The following is a 25,563-nucleotide window of genomic DNA, read 5'->3' on the forward strand; positions in this document are numbered from 1 at the left end:
ACTAGATTGATTTAATGACAGGTTTCAGAGTAACAGCCGTGTTAGTCTGTATGTGCAAACAGAAAAGGAGTACTTGTGGCACCTTAGAGACTAACCAATTTATTTGAGCATAAGCTTTCGTGAGCTACAGCTCACTTCATCGGATGCATTTAAGGCTCTCTCCACAAGGAGAAGTTTGGAAAGGGGAGAGTTGGCTGGGGGGAGAGTTCAGTTAAACACGCACAGCTACTAGAGTGATGGGTGGCAGCATGAAACCATAAGACAGAAAACATTCAGTGGCTGACAGCCACAGCCCAGGGTCTCTCCTGAAACCGCCAGCACTTTAGAAATGCAGCCTCCACCTGGTCATTTGATTTCTGGAGTTTTGATTTGTTCTGAGGGATGTTCCCACCACCTTCTTTTTGAGGTTGACTGACAGGGATCAGCCACCGATGGGCTTTAAAAATGCTGCCTGAAAGTTAGTGAGTTGAAAGGTAAGAATGAAAGGGAGAGGGTCATGTTAAAAATCACAGATAAATAAAATTCCTTCTCTATGTTCCTAACAACATGTGAAATTGCTAAAACAGAGAGAGGGCTTTAAAAAACTAACAAACAATCCAATGACAATGTCTGGATTCCATTCCTAGCTCTGCTGCAGATGGACACACCCTGGGCAAGTCACTTCACCTCTTGTGCTTTGGTTTCCTCACCTGTAAAATGGGATAATGATCCTTCCCAAGCCCTCAGGGGTATGGCAGGATAAATATATTAAAGACTGTGGGGGGCTCACTTACTATGGTAATGGGGGCCAAATAACTAGATAAGTATCTGAGATAGAATCAGAGTCTCCACAGCCTAAGGAAGGGCTGACTCAAGGCATCCAGGAAAGACTTTTAAAAAGCTGGGAATCACTTATCAAATGTTATAGGCTCTGGTTGAATGAGCGGACAAAGCTCTTCTCTTGTCAATATCCAGTTCTCTCCTTGGTTCCATTTCTTGTTCTTCACAAGAGTAATCTCTTCCACCTTAAGGACAAATACAAACGGTTCCAACGGCCCTGCTGGATTCCAGGCTGAAATTAGCAATAACATGCTCACCACTTAAAATGATGCCATCAGTGCTGTGGCTACGACTCAACATGTTGGTACGGAAACTCACAAAAAGTCTGGGTCAGTTTGCAGAATTACCATTGTTTATTTTCCTCAGTGTTTCGGTAACACAACCAAAAATAAAGTCAGTTTAAAATTAGCAGTAGCCTCAAAATTTGGAGCCATGACTGCAGTCTGAGATTAAACCATTTAGACTATCAGAGCCAACGAGCCACAAGAAAGAGATCAGTGTTTGCAGTTGAAAAGGAAGGGTTCGCTTTAATTGCGATAATTGTGGAAAAAGGCAGTACAACTGCTGCTGTTTAATGGAAAGACTCATTTCGCTAGAGCCACCCACACAGCTCATTTTTCCCTTTACTTCCTCTTAGCCTTATCTCCAGAAGCTGCCAAACAGAGGAGATTAAAAGGTGTATTTTGCAGGGAAGGGAACTGACAGATCTGGCCTCTCCCTCACTCCTGCCTTTGCCTTTTGGTTTCTGCTCTGCTGATGGTGCCAGAGATTTATTTTTCTTATCTGCACTGAACGTTGTTTCTTGTTGGTGTGCTGATTACCGACCATGTTTGTTCAGTTTCAAACATTTTGCTATATTAGGTGCCCTCCACTGTAAGTGTTTGCAGGGTAATGTACTTGCCAGGAGAAAAGGTCAAGGTAGGGGCCTCTGACAAGATTTCTCAGTGCTCCTGGCCCTGCCAGTGCCATACGCCCTAAGCTCCCTATCACAAGGGGACTCTACACAACAGTGATGGATGGCTGCAAGTGCAGAACTAAACCATGATACAGCCCTCCTGCTGGTCCAAGTAGGTGGACAAGGCCTCCCTAATTGAAGGGGTGATGCTAAAGCACAGGTGCATTCTTCAGTATTTCACACCATCAGTGTATTTCACTTTAGGAAACAGGCTCTTGAAACTCAGAGGTGCTATGCTCAGACAGTCGCCCTGACACAGAGGGAATGGTGGGAGTCACTGACTCATGAGCTCGCTGCTCATCAGCTGATACACTCCATTTAAATAACTTTACATTCCCCTGAAGTGTCCTGACATTCTCATAAGTAAGCTGGAGAAATGTGGGGTGGGTAGAACTAACATTAAGTGGATACATTAAGTGGATACATAATTGATTAAACTGCAAACAAAGAGTAACTATTAATGGAATGACGTCAGCTAGGAAGGAGGTCTCAAATGGGGTTCCATAGGCATCTGTTCTGGGTCCAGTGTTATTTAACATCTTTATTAATTAACTAGATGTAGAAGTAGAGAGCATCCTGATGAAATTTGCAGATGACACAAAGGCGGGGGGGAGAGGAGGGAAGGTTGCAAACACTTTGGAGGATAAAACTAAAATTCAAAGGGATCTTGATAAATTGGAGAACTACTCTATAGACAACAAAATGAAATTTAACAAAGACAAACGTAAGGTGCTTCAGAGAAACCAAATGCACAAACACAGAGGGGGTTAACTGGCTTGGCAGCAGCACTGCTGAGAAGGATCTAGGAGTTGTGGTGGATCACAACCTCAGCCTGGGTCACCAATGCAATACTGTTGCAAAACAAAGCAAATCCACTTTTAGGTTGATTTAAAAGAGGCATAGCATGCAAGTCACAGGAGGTGATAGTACCCCTCTACGCGGTGCTGGTTAGGCCTTAGCTGGAGTACTGTGGCCAATTTTGGTCCCTGCTGTATAAAAAGGATGTAGAGAAACTGGAGAGGATCCAGAGGTGAGTGACAAGGATGATCAAAGGGATGGAGTGCAAGCCATAGGAGCAAAGGCTGAAGGAACTGGGTATGGTTAGTTTGGAAAAGAGGAGATTAAGTGGAGACATGAGATCTGGAGGGATAGCTCAGTGGTTTGAGCATTGGCCTGCTAAACTCAGGGTTGTGAGTTCAACCCTTGAGGGCGCCATTTAGGGATCCAGGGCAAAAACTGGGGATTGGTCCTGGTTTGAGCAGGGGGTTAGACTAGATGACCTCCTGAGGTCCCTTTCAACCCTGATAGTCTATGATTCAAATACTTGAAAGGCTGCCATAAGAAAGATGGAGAAAAGTTGTTCTCTCTTGCATAGGGGGCAGAACAAGAGGCAATGGGTTCAAACTATAGCACAGCAGATTTAGATTAAATCTCAGGATACACTTCCTAACTGTAAAACAGTAGGACAATGGAACAAACTGCCTAGGGAAGTCATGGAATCTCCTTCACTGAAGGTTCTCAAGAAGAGGCTGGAGCCATCTGTCTTGGATGGTTTAGATATAACAAATCCTACATCTTGGCAAAGGGTTAAACTAGATAACCCTGGCGGTCTCTTCTAATCCTCCGATTCTATGACATACAAACTCTAACACTCCACCAACAAGGCAACCCTTTAACACCAAAAGTGTCTTTGGGGCAAGACCCATGTCTATTTTAGTCTCTGGAACATGCCAACGCAAAGCCATGCCAGTATCAGTTATTAATACATAGCAATTTACAATGCACACACACCCCACCCCCTTTGAGTGCTCAGCAATGAAAGCACTTGGATGAAGGTGGGCACAGGCCTAAACAAAGACTGGAGCAGCCAGATACAAATATCAGTTCAAATGGGCTGATTAAGACGCAAAGCGCACACATGTATGGATTAAATGCCACAGAGGAGAAGGATCCTGCTGCCACCCATGACATGAGCCAGACACAGGGTTCTGTAGAACCGGGGGGAATGTAAGAACCCATAACCCTGACTATTCAACTCGATCATTTACTGAGATCTCTACATTATGAAGGTTGGAGACTATCCTCAACAGGCAACATTGTTTTGCCTTAGAAGGTGTGATCCTGATCCCTGGGGGAAATTCCCATCTATATTCAGTTATATAGACTCATTTTCAGAACTTAAAAGTCTCCCATTCAGGAACACACTAGCAGATGCACCCTGATATTTAATGCTAGATAGCCACAAACATACCAAGGAACAACACGAGACTTGGTTCTATAGACATGCGGCTATTGTTACTGGCTAGAATTTAAAAGGCCTCCCTGTCTTGTTTAATTCTGTCTGATTTGTTCTCAGCCACGCCGGATGTTTTGTTGCACAAACAGACTCCCTCCGGCTGATGAACTGTCAGTGCACTCCCCACTATTTAAAATAAAACTAGGACATTTAAGTGAAGAAAGGATGCCAGTGTCTGAGTCTTAAACCAGCACATCTGGCCAAGGCCATCAGTACAATCCCTCACTGATGCCCAGGATTCTCACTGCCCCTTGCTGGCATCAGGGATTCTGCACAATAATAATGCACAAACTCCAATACCTACTGCAAAGGGCCTGGGACCACCACACTGCAACAATGATATAAAACTAGAGTAACAGCAATGAATATGGGTAGACAACCCTGCCCTGCACAAAAGGTATACACAAGAATTACTTTGCCACTAAACTGCAGCTGGTTCTGGGGTGGAGGGTTATAGCTAACACTTCACACAGCTCAGTGCAACAGAGTCACTGAATATTTATATTCAAGGGGAGGAGAAATTTGACAAAGGATGCCAGAACTAACCCAGATTCTCACAAAAAGTGCCCTGGATCTTTCATATCTTCCCTGAGCTGGTGGGAGCTCAAGTTAAAGTTCCATCCAAAGGAGATGCAGAGCAGACTGCTTGGGAGTCAGTCTCTCTCTTGTAGAATAAAAGATGAAGGGCCAGATCCTGATCTGGCATAAATCTGTGTAGCTTCATTGTCATGAATGGAACTATGCTATTTACACCAGGTGAGGATAGAGCCCTTCTCAAATATTGCGTTACATTAGCTATCTTCCAGTCACTGGGTACAGAAGCTGATTTAAAGGACAGGTTAAAAACCGTAGTTAATAGTTCCACAATTTCACATTTGAGTTCTTTCAGAACTCTTGGGTGAATGCCATCTGGGCCCGGTGACTTGTTACTGTTCAGTTTCTCAGTTAATTCCAAAACCTCCTCTAGTAACACTTCAATCTGTGCAATTCCTCAGATTTGTCACCTACAAATGGTTTCCAAAAAACACCCATGAACCTGAGCACTGGTGACTGATACTTAACAAAAGTAGTGTCACACTGATGGGAAAGAGAGGAATAATTCTAACAATATCTTCATGTACAAACCTTCAATGCAGTTTGAATGGAGAGCAGAAAAGAGGAAGGTCAGGAAAGAGTCACACATCATAGAATATCAGGTTTGGAAGGGACCTCAGGAGGTCATCTAGTCCAACCCCCTGCTCAAAGCAGGACCAATCCCCAACTAAATCATCCCAGCCAGGGCTTTGTCAAGCCTGACCTTAAAAACTTCTAAGGAAGGAGAGTCCACCACCTCCCTAGGGAACCTATTCCAGTGCTTCACCACCCTCCCAGTAAAATTTTTTTTCCTAATATCCAACCTAGACCTCCCCCACTGCAACTTGAGACCATTACTCCTCGTTCTGTCATCTGCTACCACTGAGAACAGTCTAGATCCATCCTCTTTGGAACCCCCTTTCAGGTAGTTGAAAGCAGCTATCAAATCCCCCCTCATTCTTCTCTTCTGCAGACTAAACAATCCCAGTTCCCTCAGCCTCTCCTCATAAGTCATGTGTTCCAGACTCCTAATCATTTTTGTTGCCCTCCGCTGGACTCTCTCCAATTTTTCCACATCCTTCTTGTAGTGTGGGGCCCAAAACTGGACACAGTACTGCAGATGAGGCCTCACCAATGTCGAATAGAGGGGAACAATCACTTCCCTCGATCTGCTGGCTATGCCCCTACTTATACATCCCAAAATGCCATTGGCCTTCTTGGCAACAAGGGCACACTGCTGACTCATATCCAGCTTCTCGTCCACTGTAACCCCTAGGTCCTTTTCTGCAGAACTGCTGCCGAGCCATTCGGTCCCTAGTCTCTAGCGGTGCATGGGGTTCTTCCGTCCTAAGTGCAGGACTCTGCACTTGTCCTTGTTGAACCTCATCAGATTTCTTTTGGCCCAATCCTCTAATTTGTCTAGGTCCCTCTGCATCCTATCCCTACCCTCCAGGGTATCTACCTCTCCTCCCAGTTTAGTGTCATCTGCAAACTTGCTGAGGGTGCAATCCACACCATCCTCCAGATCATTAATGAATGATGTTTTAGCAGAGGGCCCATTTAGTTAAGGTTTTTCCCACATGTCCTGCATTTTTCTGAGCACCTGTATCTTGTCCTCTCCACACTGCTGCCCAGAATATCACCTGCTCAGAAGCAGCGCAATATGCTGCCATGGCTCCTGCTACTGCCCCGTACTAGATGCCTGAGCATTTGGAAGTGCTACGCAAGGTTATAAAACTGCTTGTTACCTCCTCTCTTCTCAGGATAGAGAAAGGTTCAGTGTGATAGGCTCTCTGCTCACCTGAGTAGACCTCTAAACTTGATGCTAATAGAAGGTGGAAATTAATTCTCAGGGAGCTTTAAAGAATCTGAATTTCCAATTCACAGAGCTGCTTTGCTCTCCAAGGGGGCTCGCTTTAAAAATCACTTCGGGAAGAATTCAAAGGGAATGGAGAAAGTTACTTTCTATTTACTGCTCCAGTTTTATTCCCTTACTGTGTCTGGACCCAGTAACCCCCAGAACCTGTTACCTAGCCTCCTCGCCTCAGGTCAGGCCCCTCACTAAACCCTTACAGACCTAAGACAAACGGAAATACCACCACGAACCTTCTTCCCTCACGCTGCAGTTCAAACAGGTGTTTTGTCCAAAGCTGGCGCTCCCCTGCTGCGGTCACAGCCCAAACCTGGCAGCTCGGTCGGCGTGAGGGCAATGAACCCGTGGGACGCGCGGACAGGTTAGTGTGGAGACAAATAAAGCAGGTGAACACGAGTCCACCAGGCTCCGACGGGGGCTACGACTCTGAGCAGCTCCACACGGACCCCACCGCGTCCACGTGCCCGTGGAGCTCCGGAGACAACCCAGCTCCAGCACCTGCACTGGCCCAGAGCAGCCGGGGCGTGCCGTGGGCCTAGGCTTCCCCAGAGAAAGCCCCCGCCCCGGTTACCGCACGGGGCTCGCCTCAGGCCTCATGCTGACAAAACCGCCCCGTGCCCCCTTTCCCCAGTAACTCCAAAGTGCCACGGACCCAGATTCACCCTCAGCGCCACAGCGTGAGGATGGGGCAAAATCAGGGCCGTTGGCAAGGCAAGCCCATCCCCCAACGCCACAGACAGGGCGGGACGGGCAGCTCGCTCCCCTCCGCCCTTTACCGCCTGGGCCGGCCCCTCAGCTAGGCCCAGTGTCTCCTCTCCCCACAACCCCCCATTACCTGACCGGGCTGGCTCAGGTGCCCCCTGCCTGCCAGCTGGCCTGGGCTCCCCGGGGCACTGCGCCCCGCTTGGGAATGGGGGAGGCCGGTGCTCTGGCCAGGCCTAGGCCCCAGCTCCACAGCAAGGTCTGGGGCAGAGCTCTGCTGGCAGGGCGGGAGCCCTCGTGTGCCGCCCACCCGCCCTGCCGCGCCGGGGGAGCGGTGCCCATGGGCAGGCAGGGGCACCGTAGGTTTTGGACAGCAGCCAGAGGCGGCTGGAGAGAGAAGGGGAAGCCAGAGCCATACAGGCCGGCCGCTCCGAAAACCACTTTGGGTTCATGGTGTCGAGTAGGGCTGTCCACAGCCCCTTATTACAAGGGACATCCCTCATTTTTTCCATCTCTGTGCAACGAGATTGGCAGTTGCTGAGTGCTGAAAAAAGCAGCAAGGAACAGCCCCTGGCGAAGGTCGGGGACTGCTGATTATTATTAATAATAAATAATATCAGGAGGAGGGTGGGGCAGGGGTGCTAAGAAAACAGTCCCTCATTTTTCAAATACAACATTGGCAGCCCTAGTGTTGAGGGTCAGGAAGAGTGGGCTTGTTTAGTCTGCAGAAGAGTGACGGGGGATTTGATAGCAGCCTTCAACTACCTGAAGTGGGGTCCCAAAGAGGATGGAGCTCGGCTGTTCTCCGTGGTGGCAGATGACAGAACAAGGAGTAATGGTCTCAAGTTGCAGTGGGGGAGGTTTAGGTTGGATATTAGGAAACACAGTTTCACTGGGAGGGTGGTGAAGCACTGGAATGGGTTCCCTAGGGAGGTGGTGGAATCTCCTTCCTTAAAAGTTTTTAAGGTCAGGCTTGACAAAGCCCTGGCTGGGATGATTTAGTTGGGGATTGGTCCTGCTTTGAGCAGGGGGTTGGACTAGATGACCTCCTGAGGTCTCTTCCAGCTTTAATCTTCCATGATTCGATTAACTCGTGATATTTGGTGTTTTTCTGGCAGCACCAGCTCCAGTAGCCATGGGAAGTTGCAAGAGTCTGAGCTTCCATTGAAAAACCAAAACAAAACAAAAAAACCCCACAAGTTTCTCGTCATTGTGGTTATGGAGAAAAGCTTGCAAACATGACCCGAACGCCTCCTAAAGGCTTCAAATCTAGCAAGCAAAGAAACAGAACTCCACTGTATTATTTGTGGGTGTAACTCACGTATTTTGACCACTTGGGGTTGATGACACTGGATAGGGGCAGTGAGGCTCTCTGTCCACCAGTCCTAGAGTCGGGGAGCATGGTCCTTCCCCTCCAATTAACTATGGGATTTCTCAGATGAGTTGGCTTGTCCCCTACCCTAAACGTTGTGGGACAGTCCCTAAATTCAGAGAACCATCCCACCTCCTCATGCTCTGAGATGGGCAAAACCCCAATATTAAACCAGCCCAAAGGGGAAAAGCAGAGAGAGAGATATTCCCTGTAAAAAAGTGTGCTTTGCTGGGAGAAAGGGGATCAGTCTGCTATCCAGGAGGTGATTAGTGACTGCCCCCAGGTGCAGAACATGACTAATTGGGTTCTTTCCCTTGCTTTTCAGATGACAGGGTCAAGCCCTATCACTCTCCTCCTTGGGAAGGGCCTGGTGAAGGCTGGGGAGGAATACAGGCAGCTCAGCATGAGCTGGGAAAAGGGCCTGGAGAAAGGCTCTCCCATAAAAGCTGCAGCTGTGTGAAGCAGCATGAAGCGCTCCAAGAAGAAGGTAGGTCTGGCCCCAAGGAGGGCAGAAAAGCACCACAAGGGAGGCCCGGGAAGCACCGAGGAACAAACTCTAACCCAGCAGTTTTCAAACTTTTTGAGCTGAGCTCCCCGTCTCCCTTTGATTTACAATTTTGGGTTGTGCCCTCCCAATACCTGCCCCACCCTGAAAATGCAAGCGGTGGAGGTGCATGCAACAGTCTCGGGGGGCAGAGCCAGTGCTGGACAAGAGGCGTTGACACAGACCCACAGGCTGGGTGGCCTGCTGAGGTGAGTCGGGGGTGGAGGTGCGCTCCCTCCCTGAACCCCGCCAGAGCCCGAGGCCTGTCACCCGGCCCCAGGGCCAGAGCCCGAGCCACCTGGTGTCATCACTCGCTCCCCAGAATGTTCCTGCATGCTCCCTTAGGGGGCACCCCCCACAGTTTGGAAACCTCTGCCCTAACCCTGCTGAGCCCCAGCAGGAGCAGTGTACCAGGGCGGCCCCGTCAGTGCCCAGTGGGTGACATTGCCTGGCCTGGTTCTTGCTCTCTTAACCACAAACACACACCAGGTTGTCACCCTTTCAGCAGCTGTGTATTTATTCATCACTTACAAAGTATAACAGAACACACTGCCGGCTTATAGCAACTGCTACCCCCATAGCCTTCTCTCTCATCCTTTGAGCTTCCCCCTGCTTCCTCTTCCTCCCACTTATATCCTCCCAACTACTGAGCCAATTGCCTCACTAGCCCAGCAATTGCCACCCACCTGTCGGTAATCCCCAACACCAACGAGTTAATTGGTTCCCTTTACACCTGTGCTCTTTCCAGTGCCGCAGCAACCTCAGGGACCAAGGTGCTGCTACTCACAGGGCCCTGTCATAGGCACTTACAGGAACAGGGGAAAGACTATTGTAATCCCAGAATGGGAAGACAGTATTTTAAACTGATTGGGCAAAACTGAGGACTGCGCCCGGGAATCATCAACTGGAAGAGGTCATCCAGTCCCCTGCACTCAAGGTAGAGTTAAGTATTATCTAGATAATCTCTGACAGGTGTTTGTCTAACCTGCTCTTAGACAAACACCTATCAGGGAGGGTCTGGATAAAAAGCAACTAAAGGCCTGACCAGCCAGGGCAGGGATAAGGGAGACAAAGAATACTTTAAAAACACAGAGTTGCTTGAAATGCAGCTGTGAGGTACCTACTAGGAAACCAATGGACAGGATTATCCTGGCAAGGAGGCAGTGGGGTGCACGCTCTGACCAGGAGATGCACACCTGGATGGTCCTGGCCTTTTCTAAAATACTACTCCCACAGCCAGGAGCAGAACCCAGGAATCTGGAGACCCACCACTATACAGCTGTTTAGCAGTGTAACACATTGGCAGAGAGTGTGTCAGGATAGGAGAACCACCCAGTCCTGTTTCCAGTACTCCCTTAGTGCAAATAGTACAGGTCTGTGCTATGGCTTTGAAGGTCCTGAGTTCAAATCCTAACAGTCCATGCAGGAATAGATACATGTAATTAAAGACTGTGTCATAAAGCATATGCATGAGGCTGCAGAATTAAAGGTGCATTGGTAATGTAAGCAGTGTCAGGATGAGCTCCACCCTGACATCTGGTGGTGAGGTGTGGCAAGTTGTGGAAAAGAACTTCAGGGGCCGATCTCATTTGCATAGGCACACCCACCCCGCCTAGAATGAGGCCATAGCTGCCCAAATGGTCACTTTGGCTGCTGTGGGATCCCCAGCATCTCTGTCCCTGGTCAGGGCAGCCCCAGAGTTCGAAAGTTTATCTGCGGAGCTTTACCTCCCAACCTGGGTGGAGATGGGACGGGGGTAAGAGGCACCTTACACGATCTGAAGCTGACCGCTCCACCAGCCTGTCCACAAACTGCTCCGCGTCCCACCAGCAGCTCCTGCCGTCCTACGAACTGCTCCACCAGCCTGTCCACAAGGCACTCCAGCCGTCCCGCAAACTGCTCCACAATATATCGTCAGGCTCCCCCACTACTTAACACAACGCTCAGTGATTTCAGCTCTTAGTCAGTTCAGCTCTTTGGTGAATTCAGCTTGTAGTAGGGGAGCCTCAGTGCTGGTGCACTATTAGCCCAAAGTGAGCTCAGCAGCCTGTAACTAGACTTCTAATGAAATCAAAATTAGCTCTGATATTCCACAGTGGAGAGAGGAGGAAGTGCAATTAGCATATAAGGCCCTCACCAAGGGGCCCATGCCACCAAGTATTAATACTTGTCCCCAGCCTCTCTCAATTCACAGAGTTTTGGAACCCATGACCCTTGCCTAGCGAGTGCTACATAGTTGATGGTGAGTCCCTCCATCATAACAAAAGGCCAAGTACAGTTCCCAGCACAGTTCCCATAATCAGGGTAATAACAATTTATTCTTCCTGACCCAATAACAGAGACACTGGGGATCCCACAGCAGCCAAAGTGACCATTTGGGCAGCTATGGTCTCATTCTAGGCAGGGTGGGTGTGCCTATGCAAATGAGATCAGCCCCTGAAGTTCTTTTCCACAACTTGCCACACCTCATCACCAGATGTCAGGGTGGAGCTCATCCTGACACTGCTTACAGTAACGTTAATTCTGACATTTCCTGACTTTTGAATACTTGACTTTGCAACCTGATTGTTCTTGTAGAAAAGGACTTTTATTTGTAATCTACATATATTTCTCTATGGCACCCTCTCAAGTTAAGAATCTGGGAGAACCTTGGTAATAGGTTATAGAGCCTGTCCATTTTAAGCAACCAGTCTGCCTCCAGTCAAGCTCCAGAGGGACTGAAGGCTGTTCCCATATCCCATCTAATGTATGGTTGGTGGCCCTATCTTAGTTGCGTGAGTCTTGTGATATTGGGGGTCTGTACCTTTAAAGGCTGACCTTCCCAGATAGAGTCTGGGTGTGGTACGGGGAAGCTTTTGTTATTGTTATGCACAGCCAGTTGATGAACTAGACTTATATTAAAGCCGAGCTCTTGCAAGCAGTTTAAACACTAGGTGCTCATTGAACTCCACCAATCTCAGTTCCAGGACCCCCATCACAAACTCACCACCATGCTTTGCAAAAGTGGCACAAGTGGCAGAGCTAAAAAATGAGAGGGCCATGGAGAACAAGCTACTCCTGGTGGACGTTCAACCCACAGATCGGGATTTAGGCATGTTGACAGAGCAAAGTGTGTGGGAAGCTTGTCCTGCTGCGGTCCGGTAAATAAACAAAGGACTTAATTCCCAGGGCCATCAAGCCCATGTCTGCACCAGCACTAAATCCACGCATATAACTATATGCACTTTATTTATAGATACACAAAATAGCTCATTAAATAATTTGCAGAAATGTTTCATACAACAGTGACCAAGTGTCCCCAGTTCTCCCTTCCCCCAAAAGGCATTAATACAACAGGGGAGGCTCTGTCACAGGGTGTGCTGAAGGGATGAGGCTCTGAGGGGCCTATGAGGCTCTGGTTGTCAGGATAAAAGCCAAAGTGAGCCCTAAAGCTGTTGAAGTTCCCCATCATCACTACCCCAGATGGCCATGTGGTTTTGCTATGGGGAGGCTAATTAATTACATGCTCTTTCAACTGGCTTGATTATGCTAAAGCTGAGTATTGTATTAAAAACAAATTCCATAACTAGTGCTGGAAGCAGGGCAAGAATGATCCGGGACAGTCAGAGAATTCTTTGAAAAGCTGAAAGGAGAGTAAGAAACAGTCTGGAAGTCACATGGGTACAGGAGAAAATTGTGTCCAGCTCTAAAGAAGGGGCTGTGGGGAGAATGCATGGTCACTGTACGGGTCAGTAATTTTGCCTCCACATTTACCACGATAAGAAATAATGGTTGTTAGAACCAGGATGAAAAGGTCTCATTCATGCTGCTGGACCTGCTGAGTCTTTGCCTCTGGAGAAAGGCAAAACAGGAACCAATGGCTGGAAACTGAAGCCAGAAAAATTCAAACTGGAAATAAGGGACAAATGCCTGATCAGGAGAGTGATTAACCCTTGGAACAAACACCCAAGGAGACTTCTCCATCTCTTAATGTCTTCAAATCCAGACTGGATGCCTTTCTGGAAGATGCTTTAGTCAAACACAAGTGATTGTGTTCATTGCAGGAGTAACTAGGTGAAACTATGGCCTGTGTTATGAAGGTCGCACTAGATGAATAATAATCATAGACTTACCATAGACTATCAGGGTTGGAAGGGACCTCAGGAGGTCATCTAGTCCAACCCCCTGCTCAGAGCAGGACCAATCCCAATTTTTGCCCCAGATCCCTAAATGGCCCCCCTCAAGGATTGAACTCACAACCCTGGGTTTAATCCCTCCTAGCCTTAAATTCTGTGAATCTAGGGTTATCTTTTCCTTGGGGCATCAGCATTTCCTTGACTCTGTACAGCACATAGGTCATACTCAGCAATGCCTTTGGTACACAACGGGGAAATGGGCTGAGGGAAACAGACTTGACTGGGCCCTCGGCTACTGCTGTTTGCATACAGCAGGTACGTAGAGCCTTGTCTCAGCTCCTTGTTGCTCGCATTCTCTGCTGAGTTATGCTAATCTATGTCCCCTTTCTTTGGGCCTAATTACCATTGTATGCACCGCAAGCTGGCAAAATTACTATCCTTGATTTGACACTACTCTCCTTCATTAAACTGGGGAGAGTTGTACACCGCATAAGAGCCAGATGGACCCATGAGTACAAGTGGGTGCTGATGGGGTGGAATTTAGGGAGAAGGAAGGAAGGAGCAGCAACATCCTTTAATGTAACATAGCTCTCTCCCTCTCCTTGCTCACAAAGCGCAAAAATATCAAACATGGCCACTGCATCTCTTCTTCTTGTAATTTCCTCCACACAAAATTTCAGACATTTTTCCACTCCCAATGTGTTTCCATGTGATTCAAAGCTACAACTGACTCTAACCAAAACATTTCAGACAAAATTTCAGGGACGTGAGATTGCCTCAAACCAGCTGGCTGCTCCATAGCTGTCCCCGGCAGCTTGGAAGTAAGTGCAGAGTTGTACAATGGCAATCAATGTTCAGATAATTGTTGTGAGGTGTGGCTCGTATCCACTGACTTACAGTAGCCGGATAGCAGTACGTTGGGCTACCTTACCATCTCAGTTTGATTAATAAGCAGGTGGACATAGCATTATCCCATTCAAGAGCTGAGGCTTTCCGCCATTTCTGATGACTTTCAGGGTACAAATCACAAAGGGAAAACAGAGCCATTATCTTACAAGGTGGATGAAGCTCTGCTTTACAGATTGAGGTCTCCATTTCATTCATAGATTGTTACTTTTTGGATTGCATAGACTCTGGGTTATTTTACAAACCACTATCAGAACTAAATACCCTGCATGGAATCGTCCCTAGGTATACTGAGATATAAGTCATGTAATACGCCCAGAAGTTTGCTATAAACTGCAGAGTGAAGATTTTGCTTTACTGAAAAGACAAAGCATCTTTTCTATCAGCACTACTCAACTGTAGAACAAACACAGAAATACAGGCTCCTAATGACAGTGACTGATACCCAGCACTTCAGCCATTTAGAAATGCACAGGACACTCCTTGGAGAAGAGACTGTAAGGAATAAACCTACGTTGGCCTCTGGTGGTATAGGCGAGATGTGTGCAACGTGGTTTTTCCAGCTCTAATTTCTATGACTCAAGTACCAGCTCCCCCCTGAGAAACCCATGTGGCTCACTCAGGAATTGTACAGACAGAGTGGTCATCAACTTTAGAAAGATGGTCCGGACAAATCACAGCCTGGATCAGCTGAATGTCATGTAACAGGGTGGTGTCCAGCATGGACTGGCATCTCCAACTTGCTGAGGGTAACTGTTACCACCTGCCAGGAGCCAATATTCAGTGCCTGAGGGATCCTAGCTCAGGAACAGTGTTCTGAGGCTTAGGGAAAAAGCTGGCTGAAAAAAAGCCAAACAAAGAACTTTACCGTAAAACCAGGCATTGTTTACATTTCCCAATTCTTTATAAAGGAGCATTCAGCTGCCCCATGCCAAAATTTGAGAGCACAATCTTGCTCTAGTTTCTGTGGGTTTATTACATCTGTGATTGTGATCGTCCGCAGAGCTTCCTCCTCTGGTGAAACAGAATGACTTGACCTAGGTTTGACACCATGCACAGGAATATGAAATGCCAAATAAGGACTCAGGAGGTTGACAAATGGCTACACAAAGGAGAAGTATAAACTAGTATAAAATAGTTCTCTGAAAACATCTGCTCAATATGCAGCGGCACTCAAAAAAAGCTAACAATGTTTCGAACCATTCGGAACGAGATAGATAATAAGAGAAAATATCATGACACTATCAATCTATGGTACGCCCACACCTTGAATACTGTGTGCAGTTCTGGTGACCTCCATCTAAAAAAACATATATTAGGATTGGAAAAGGTACAGAGATGGGCAATAAAAATGATTAGGGGTCTGAACAGCTTCCATACAAGGAGAAATTTAAAAGACTGGGACTGTTCAGTGTGGAAAAGGAGATGACTGAATAGGGGATCTGAGAGAGGTCTATAAAATCATGACAGGTGTGGAGAAAGTGAAGCGGGAAATATGATTGATCCCTTCACAGAACACAAGAACCAGGGGTCACCCAATGAAATTAACAGGCAGCAGGTTTAAAACGAACATAAAGAAATACTTCTTCCCACCACGCACAATCAACCTTGGAACTTTTTGCCAAGGGATGTTGTCAAGGCCAAAAGTATAACTGGGTTGAAAAAAGAGTGAGATGAGTTCTATCCGAGAGGGCAGGTCCAACAATGGCTATGAGCCAGGATGGTCAGGAACACAACCCCATGCTCTGGGTGTCCCTAAGCCTCTGACTGCTAGAAGCTGGGACTGGTCACTCAATGATTCCCCCTGTAGCATCTGGCATGTTGAAGACAGAATAATGGGCTTGGTGGACCGCCGGTCTGACCCAGTCTGGCCATTCTCATGGCCACTTTTAGTTCTGGCTTAAATCAGCATTGGCTTTTCAGCAACAGCTGTGTAGCCACTGGATCAGAACTCAAATGCCACCCTCCTTCTCCTTATATATGAAGGATCAAGGCAGGGAGCTAGAAAAAACAGGTCAAATGACTTTAGACCAGAGGTTTCTGAAGGTTGCAGATGGACAGAGACTTATTTTCCTCATCGTAAAAAACAGGGGTAGGCAAACTTTTTGGCCTGAGGGCCACATTGGGGTTGCAAAACTGTATGGTGGGCCGGGTAGGGAAGGCTGTGCCTCACCAAACAGCCTGGCCCCCACCCCCCTATCCATCCCCTCCCACTTCCTACCCCCGACTGACCCCCCTCAGAACTCCTGACCCATCCAACCCGCCCTGCTCCTTGTCCCCTGACAGCCCCCTCCCGGAACCCCCCATCCCTAACCGCCCCCCCCCCAGGACCCCACCCCCTATCCAACCCCCCCCCGCCCTGCTCCCTGTCTCCCAACTGCCCCGACTCCTATCCACACCCCTGCCAGGCCCCCCGGGACTCCCATGCCTATCCAACCCCCCCTGCTCCCTGTCCCCTGACTGCCCCCCAAGACCCCTGCCCACTCCCCACCCCCTTACCAGAGCAGCAGGAGCTCGCAGCCCCGCTGCCAGGCTGGAGCCAGCCCCGCTGCCACGCTCCCTGGCAGGAATGGCGGGCCCAGAGCGCTGGCGGGAGGGGGAACAGCAGGGGAGGCGCCAGCGGCTAGCTTCCCCAGCCAGGAGCTCAAGGGCCCACCTCTGGTACAAAATATGAATAGAAAAGAGAAAGGGGACCCGGCTAAAGATGCTCTCTAGGAAAGAGAGGAGACATTCTGAGCCCTCCTCAGGCATGTAAACCGGCCATTGCTCGGTGAGGGCTGCACCATTCCGGAGTGCCCTTCCACTGGCCGGCTAGGCAGATCAGTGCATGCACGGACATCATAGACAATAAATGGAAGTTGTCCTGTATCCAGTACATTAGACAGTGGATGGTGAGCCACAGTTCAGCAGCTTCTGGATGTGCCTAGCACAGTACTAAGCCCCTTTCTCTGTCTGTTGATCAAGTACACAAGCCACCTTAAAAAAATAAGACAAATCTTTCTCTCCAGCTATGTAACAATTGGAGGTACAAGACATAAGATTTCTCCCGGTATGAGACCCAAACTCCCTGCACAACTGCTGTAATGAGCCCCGGGAACATTACCAGATGTAATGGCCAGACCAGGATGTTGTGTGTGAACATATAAAAGTTGCCATGGAAACAAATAGGAATCAGATTCTAGAACCTTTCCGACAAGGGCACGTCAATTTAGAGGAGACTGGCTGGAGTGGAAGCAACATTCCTGGTCGGAGGACTCATCCGAACAGCTGAACTGCTCCTCTCAAGGAGCGGAGAGACAAGGTCCTGAGAGAATCTCTCTTCCTGGACCAACTTCGGTGGCTAGCAGGCCAGGCTGTGGCTCTGACTGCAGCAGCTTCTTCAGTTCTTGAAGACAGAGACTGATGGGAAGAGCAACCCTGTGTGATGGTTTTAATTAGGGACACAGGTACTGCACAGCCCAATCCAGGTTTAGTTGGGCAGTTTCTCTGAGTTGCTCTTATTTTATTCTTATTTTTTAGCCCAGTCCAATTTTCCTTCCTGACTTTTGTGTTTGTTTATAGCCCTTACCTAGGGAGCCTGTAAATGATTCTTCCCTCTTTACCCTCCCTGGTGGAGGCTGTTTGATATAAGCTACCAGTAGCAAAGCACAAAACATGGGGAGAGGGGTGGTGGCTTTGGTCTGTGAATTTAGATCTACTGTTGACCACCCTGACCACTGAAGTTCTCTACTGACAGGAAGCTTGGCCTACTGTTGTGGGTTCTGTTCCTAGCACTGCCTCACACTGGAGGTGGAACATCGGTGAAGTCACTTCCCCTCTCTGCACAGTGATCCCCGCTCTGTCAAATAGGGACAGCATACACCTACCCCACAGTGATCTCAGGCTTTATGAATTAATAGCTGTGAAGTGTCTGCAGAAGCGCCAAGTGTTTATCCACAGGACAGTGGCAGAGCAGCTGTGTAAGCGTCTTGCACACTGCTCTGCCAAGGTGCCTTCAGTCCTGACCTAGAGGAACAGCCTCTTTGCTGAGCGTACGGCTACACGACAAGTGCCACAAGAGTTTTTCCATCGCTGCAGTGAATTCTTCTAGCTGCATCTACAGGGGTCCGGGGTTAGGTCGCACAAGACACAACATTTTTCACAGCCCTGAGTGATGTAGCTAGGTCAATCTAACTTTTAGGTGTAAACCAGGCCTGAGTCTGCCCACATGGGGCTAGGAGAATTAGTACAATTCCAGAGAATGGGAAGAAAGTCAAGGAACAAAGCAAGGGAAGCAAAAGGTGGAGAAAAGACCAAAAAAAAAAAAGTCACTAATATGCTATTCCTCTACGCATTAAAGGAGCAGGAAACACAAATATCTGATCTTTTTGTGAGGCAAGTAACCCTTCTTTACTCTAAACATCCCATCGTTATATGAGGATTTCACCTGACTCGGACACACAGGGTATATCTACACTGCAGCTGGGAGGTGTAATTCCCAGGTTGGGTAGACATTGGGGAGGGGAGGGGAGGGATAGCTCAGTGGTTTGAGCATTGGCCTGCTAAACGCAGGGCTGTAAGTTCAATCCTTGAGGGGGCCATTTAGGGATCTTGGGAAAAAATTGGGGATTGGTCCTGATTTGAGCAGGGGGTTGGACTAGATGACCTCCTGAGGTCCCTTCCAACCCTGATATTCTATGATTCTATGATACATAGCAGCAGCTTTCACAGGTATTAAGAGAACTGGCAAGTCCAGTTTGGATCTGAATGGATGCAAAGAGCTTTCTCTCTTCAGTAAAAATATCAGACACACACATGTAGTAGTTAGGGTGACCAGACAGCAAATGTGAAAAATCGGGACTGGGGTGGGGGGGGTAATAGGAGCCTATATAAGAAAAAGACCCCAAAATTGGGGCTGTCCCGATCTGGTCACCCTAATAGTAGTTATCAGTGGTTCACAGTCATGCTGGAAGAGCATAATGAGTGGGGTCCCACAGGGACTGGTTCTGGGTCTGGTTCTGTTCAATATCTTCATCAATGATTTAGATAATGGCATACAGAGTACACTTACAAAGTTTGCGACGATACCAAGCTGGGAGAAGTTGGAAGTGTTTTGGAGAACAGGATTAAAATTCAAAATGACCTGGACAAACTGGAGAAATGGTCTGAAGTAAATAGGATGAAATTCAATAAGGACAAATGCAAAGTACTCCACTTAGGAAGGAACAATCAGTTACACACACACAAAATGGGAAATGACAGCCTAGGAAGGAGCACCGCGGAAAGGGATCTGGGGGTTATCGTGGATCACAAGCTAAATATGAGTGTGACGAAGTTCCTCCTCTGCCTTGGTGGGTCCTGCGCTTTTTGGTGGATTTGGTCGCCTCAGATGTTCACAGCAGCCCTCAGTTTGGCTGCTTCTGCTAGAGGCTCAAACCTGCCGTTCACTCAGCTAACCTCATCGCTGGCCAGCATGGGGGAAATGGAGACCAATCTCCACAGTCTCTGCTGATCCACCTAGCGGGTCGGGGACAGGCCAGATATTTTCCAAATGAGACCTTTCCTTCTAGTGTTGCTCACAGACCAGGTCAACTCCTCCTGTGTCCGATGAGGAGTTGGGGGGATGGGGGGAACCCGGGCCCGCCCTCTACACCGGGTTCCAGCCCAGGGCCCTGTGGATAGCAGCTGTCTACAATGTCTCTTGCATCAGCTGCGTGACAGCTACAATTCCCCAGGCTACTTCCCCATGGCCTCCCCCCAGCACCTTCTGTATCCTCACAGCAGGATCTTCCTCCTGAAGCCTGATCACGCTTGTACTCCTCAGCCCTCCAGCAGCATGCCTTCTCACTCCCTGCTCCTTGCACCCCTCCACTAACTGATGGGAGGTCCTTTTAAACCAGGTGTCCTGATTAGTCTACCTGCCATAATTGATCTAGCGGGTTCCTGATTGCTCTAGTGCAGCCCCTGCTCTGGTCACTCAGGGAACAGAAAACTATTCATCCAGTGGCCAGTGTATTTCCCTTCTACCAGACTCCTGTACCCCATTGGTCTGGGTCTGTCACATGAGTCTACAGTGTGATGTTGTTGCAAAAAAAGAAAACCTCATTCTGGGACGTATTAGCAGGAGTGTTGTAAGCAAGACAGGAGAAGTAATTCTTCCACTCTCCTCTGCACTGATTAGGCCTCAGCTGGAGTCTTGTGTCCAGTTCTGGGTGCCACATTTCAGGAAAGATGTGGACAAACTGGAGGAAGTCCAGAGAAGAGTAACAAAAATGATGAAAGTCTAGAAAACATGACCTATGAGGGAAGATTGAAAAAGTTGGTTTGTTTAGTCTGGAGAAGAGAAGGCTGAGAGGGGACATGATAACAGTTTTCAAGTACATAAAGGGTTGTTTACAAGGAGGAGGGAGTAAACTGTTCTCCTTAACCTTTGAGGCTAGGACAAGAAGCAATGGGCTTAAATTTCAGCAAGGGCGGTTTAGGTTGGACATTAGGAAAAACTTCCTAACTGTCAGGGTGGTTCAGCACTGGAATAAATTGCCTAGGGAGGTGGTGGAATCTCCATCATTGGGGATTTCTAAGAGCAGGTTGGACAAACACCTGTCAGGGACAGTCTAGATCAGTGGTTTTTAAACATGTTTTCTGGCGACCCAGTTGAAGAAAACTATTGATGCCTGCGACCAGAGCTGCCGTGACCCACTGCCTGACATTCTGCGACCCACTACTAGATCGCAACCCGCAGTTTGAAAACCACTGGTCTAGAATCAGGGGTTCTCAAACTTCATTGCACCGCGACCCCCTTCGGACAATTACTCCACAACCCCAGGAGGGGGACCGAAGCCTGAGCCTGCCCGAGCCCCACCGTCCCAGGCGGGGGCAAAGTCAAAGCCCATGCCCCACTGCCTTGGGTGGGTGGGGTTGGGGGAGGGAGCCCAAAGCCAAAGGGCTTCAAACCCTAGGCAGGAGGCCTGTAACCTGAGCCCCCACGACCCAGGGCTGAACGCCTTGGGCTTTGGCCCTGGGCCCCAACAAGTCTAATGCCAGCCCTGGTGACCCCTTTAAAATGGGGTCATGACCCACTTTGGGATCCTCACCCAAAATTTGAGAACTGCTTAGTCTAGATAATACTTAGTCCTGCGATGAGTGCAGGGGACTGGACGACCCCTCGAGATCCCTGCCAGTCCTACGATTCTATGTGTAGGTCAAGGTAAGTGGCACTTTAAAAACTTGAGCTGGCCCGTCTGGGAAAGGCTGAAGATCAAGTGGTGCTGACACTTAATGTAGTGGGGACACAGCTGCAAGCTAAAGCCTGGGTTAGCACAACACAGCAGCTGCTCATCCAGTCACTCTGGGCTTGTCTTCACTGCAACAGTTAGCACTAGTTAGTACACTCCAAATAGTCAGACTGTGAAACAACACCAGAGTGACACAGAGTGATGTGATTAGTCGCACAGAGTAACTGAAGACGAGTTTGCAAATCACTCGAATGCTTCTCCCTTCTCTCAGCACACTGATGAGTGCTGACTTTCATTGTCTGGGCTTTGTTCTGGTAAATCTGGAAGCGGTTAAGGTGATTCCACTGAGGCTGCCTAACAGAAGGATCAATCAGGCCCGGGGGAGCAGTTTTCTCCTCCATTTTTATTTTGAATAGTTGGCCCTCTACACGGTGTGTGCAGCTATTACTCCAGAGGGAAAACAGATGGAAAACAAATGAATGCACATCACAGCTTGCCAGCACGGCGTAGAGAGCCTTAGATAGCTGGGAAAATTCAACCTCCAGCAGGCCAGATCCCATTGCCTGATACAGTCACAGTAGCTACACTGATCTGGTCCTTCAAGGTTCCAGAGAACAGACAGGCGAGTAAAGCAGCCAGGGGATACAAATCAGGTAAGTGGTCTCTGTGAGGACACCCACATTGTATAACACAAGTGAAACAACACGGAGCACTCAACTGAACTGTGTTTCAAACATCATAAACAGAGGAAAAATCTCATACAGCCTCTCCTATCCCCTTCAGTCCTGAGCATCTCTCCACCTTGCTCAGGATTTACCAATTACAGTTCATATCCTTGTGGAGAACTCGCAGCACCAAAGAGACTATGAGTTTTGAACAGGCTGAGTCATAGGCAAAAAGCATAGAAGTGACCGCTGCTAAACGATAATTTATTAAAGACTGTACTATCATTTCCTAAAACAATGGCACAGACAATGATTAAAAATCATAACAATAGCTTGGAGTTTTGAAGATCATTATTATAGTACATCTATAGACAATAACAAAGCAGATATGCAGTCTCTGAGAATTCTACAAGCAGGCCTGTGAAGTACAAGATTCATATCATACAGCTGTACAAATGTCCGAGAAAAATAGAAAATAAAATACAAAAGAAATCACCCAATATGCAGTCCTTGACTTTATTGACAGTGTTACAGTACATTATGTGCCAGGATTGGCTTGTTCCACCTTCCGTTTTCAGAGTGTGACAGTGCTCACTTGGCTGCAAACAGGAATGAAAAGAAGTCTCAAGTACAAATCCTAATCTTTGTCTCCCAACCTAAGAAATATGTTAAAAGGCAATGCAGTAATCATCTTTGCTCAGGACTTCTCCTTTTACAAGAAACAAATTGGACACGCCTTTTATCTAGTGCAAAAATATTTCCCATGGTGACATGAATTCACAAAATGACGGACAGTCATACTTATGCAAACCATCCTCTGCATGGCCAACAGCAAGCTCATGATCAAGAGAGATCCCTCCCCACCCAGCCTGTGTGAATGGACAGAGTTCTTTCTGATGAGCACATGCTGTATCTGGCCCAGACAGGCCATTGCATCAGGGTACATAGCAAGGAATCCTCAGCTACCCCATGGAAACAAATGCAGTTGAAATCTTGTAAATATTGAACCACCAACTCAAATCCACCCCCCGTGTTTGCTACATGTCAAAAACCTAATAATAGTACAGTGCTGAAGTTAAACACAACAGAGCAGCCATTGAATGTGTCATCACCATAGTGCTTGCTCCATGGGACAGAGGTGCTCAGAGTATGGCTCGTGGAATCTAGCAGCCTGCAAGAGCCCTCAGTTCACAGCGATTCGGCTGCACCAACTAGTGACAGCGTGCTCAGCGGTGGTCTGCTCCTGGTTAGCTGTCTCTGCAGCTCTCAGTTGGGCAAAGGCTTGGGCGCCCGGGCTCTTGACTGGCTTGTGCTGACTCTGCTCATGACAGCACCATCTTGGTCAGACTTCACTCTAGCTGCAGCGTCTAAAAAACAAGCCGCGTTTCTGAAGTTGACGCTGGGGTGCCCGCATGTCACGTGGGAATGTACTGGCACTCTCGACACAAGAACCTCCTTTGGCAGTAAGGGGCACAACCGCGCTTTCCCAGCAGCCAAAAGCAGCGTTCTCCTCCCAGCACATTTGAGTGGTTTCTTTCATGGTTTGATTCTGCAGACATTTCATGTCTGCCAATTCCAGAGGATCAAATCACAGCGCTCAATCTCCACACCACCCAGCGTGCCCAGCCCAGACGGACAACCATTTTGTACAAAGCACAATTTGCATCTGAACTAAAAAGTGTGTGTCTCGTTCTCTAGGATGCCTTACCCAGCCACTAAAAATAAATAATTCACATCAGATTGGTGGACTTGTTTCCTGCACGCCCCGTGCACCATTGGAGCGAACACAGACTAACTGAAAACCTTTTTGTAATTAAGAAAAGAAAATGGTTGAACACTTGCACATATTGGCACAAGGAAAACGAGAGGGGGAATGTTCAGAGCTCAGTTCAGGTGCCTTCTTCCGTGGAGCGGGACTCAGATTTCAACTTTACAAACTCTCTGGCCACTTCATCATTGGTTCGTTGAGAAAGAATCCTCAGGACCGTGAGCCCCGTCTCGTCCATGTGAATCCTACGCCCTAGTGGGCACCAGCAAGCACAGCTTCCTTTGTCCGCTATATCTCTGAGCTGCATCACAGCTATCCCCAGGACCCGATCTTCCCGAGCAAAGCAGTAATCCTTCACACAGACTTGGAGCTCATAGGCATCTGGGCCGTCTTCATTCCCCAATATGCTGAAAATGACAGGCACAAATTACTCAAATTAAAGCAGGAAGCACACTGTCTCCTTAGATCCCCTTGCAACAAGGGAATCCTGTTAAAAATGTTATACAGTCACATTTATTTAGTGAGAGTCATGGCAATTACATGGGGAACAACTCCCAGAGCTGTCACAACAGGAATGTGCCATCACCCTGGGCACATTTTAGGGCTCTGAGCCTGCCATAGAAACTTCACTTCCAAAGAAAATCTTCATCAAAGCAGAACACCGTAAAGGTGTTTTACGAAGAAAACAAAAGGGGCCATTCTTTGTTTCTTTATGAGGGATTAAGACAACCTGACTTCCATTTTTCACCTTTTTGCTTGTTTTTCATATTAGAAATTCAGGTCCTGTTTAGCGTGGAGTACTCTATGATAACTGGAGAACTAGTAAAATGATGATGTCACAAGAGTCAAGAGAGCAAAATTTGAGCTACGGAGAGAAGGGATTTTTAGTCAGACTCTTTTAAACTATTGTTTTTGTTGAGACTCTCACAACTTGACATTTTGGAGAGAGGAGGCCCCTGTTCAGTGATGGTGAGAGGAAACTAATGGGAAGACTTTTGCTATCACATGAGGAAATTTCAGCCTTAACTCTACCAACAAAAGCGATGACTCATTAAAATAAGGGATCCTCATAAAGCAGGCTGATGTGCAGCAACACACACAATATGCATGTCTGAAGGTAACGGACAGATGCTCTTTACATGAGCCATGAATTGTATACATCTGTCCCTGAAATCAGTGTTCCAGCAGCAGCCGCCGTTCAGCACTGTCATGATGAATTGGTTCCTCATGCCAAAATACTGGACCTGACTAAGACGCACCTGCTGCTTCCGGTTACCTTACTGACACCAACAGGTCATTCTATTGCACGTAGCAGCGACATGTGATCTGTGCTCTGCATGTGCTTCCCAAGGCAGACCCTCAGCCTCTCTTTCATACTCACAAGTGAAAGGTTTCGTTGTATTTGGGTGCCCAGTTGTTGCTCTTTGATTTGGTTGTGAACTTTCTTTTCTTGTCACTTTGATGAGGTCCAATCATAGTGACTTCAACAAACGGGCGGAACATGCCGGATGTTTGCCATTTCAGGTCATTGGCTGCCACAACTAGACAAGAGAGAGAAAATCAGAGGCTCCTCTGTAGAAAGGTTCATCTGTTCAAACTGCTCTAGGCAGATTTTAATGCTGAGCTATCCACAAAGATCACACAAAACAACTCCTCTGGTTAAAGGCTTCCCAGCTGATCTTATTTCACAGTTCAGAGGCTCTGATCTGAAAGAGATCAGTCCTGAACTCACATGGGGCTGGGATATATTATTTTACTGAA

General features: G+C 47.8%; 1 protein-coding gene across 3 annotated transcripts in view; it reads right to left on the minus strand.

Moving 5' to 3' along the window:
* Window positions 1-22,290: 22,290 nt before the first annotated feature.
* Window positions 22,291-25,563, minus strand: part of UNC13B (unc-13 homolog B) — a 393,995-nt gene continuing 390,722 nt past the window's right edge. For all 3 annotated transcript variants that reach the window (XM_077816579.1, XM_077816578.1, XM_077816577.1), the window contains 2 exons: window positions 25,184-25,343; window positions 22,291-24,209 (listed from right to left, as the gene is read on the minus strand). In XM_077816579.1, the coding sequence (XP_077672705.1) occupies window positions 23,924-24,209; window positions 25,184-25,343 (446 nt within the window). In that variant the 3' untranslated portion in view covers window positions 22,291-23,923. The remainder of the gene's footprint in view (window positions 24,210-25,183; window positions 25,344-25,563) is intronic.

This window comes from Eretmochelys imbricata, chromosome 5 (genome assembly GCF_965152235.1).
Source record: "Eretmochelys imbricata isolate rEreImb1 chromosome 5, rEreImb1.hap1, whole genome shotgun sequence".
Classification (NCBI taxonomy): domain Eukaryota; kingdom Metazoa; phylum Chordata; order Testudines; family Cheloniidae; genus Eretmochelys; species Eretmochelys imbricata.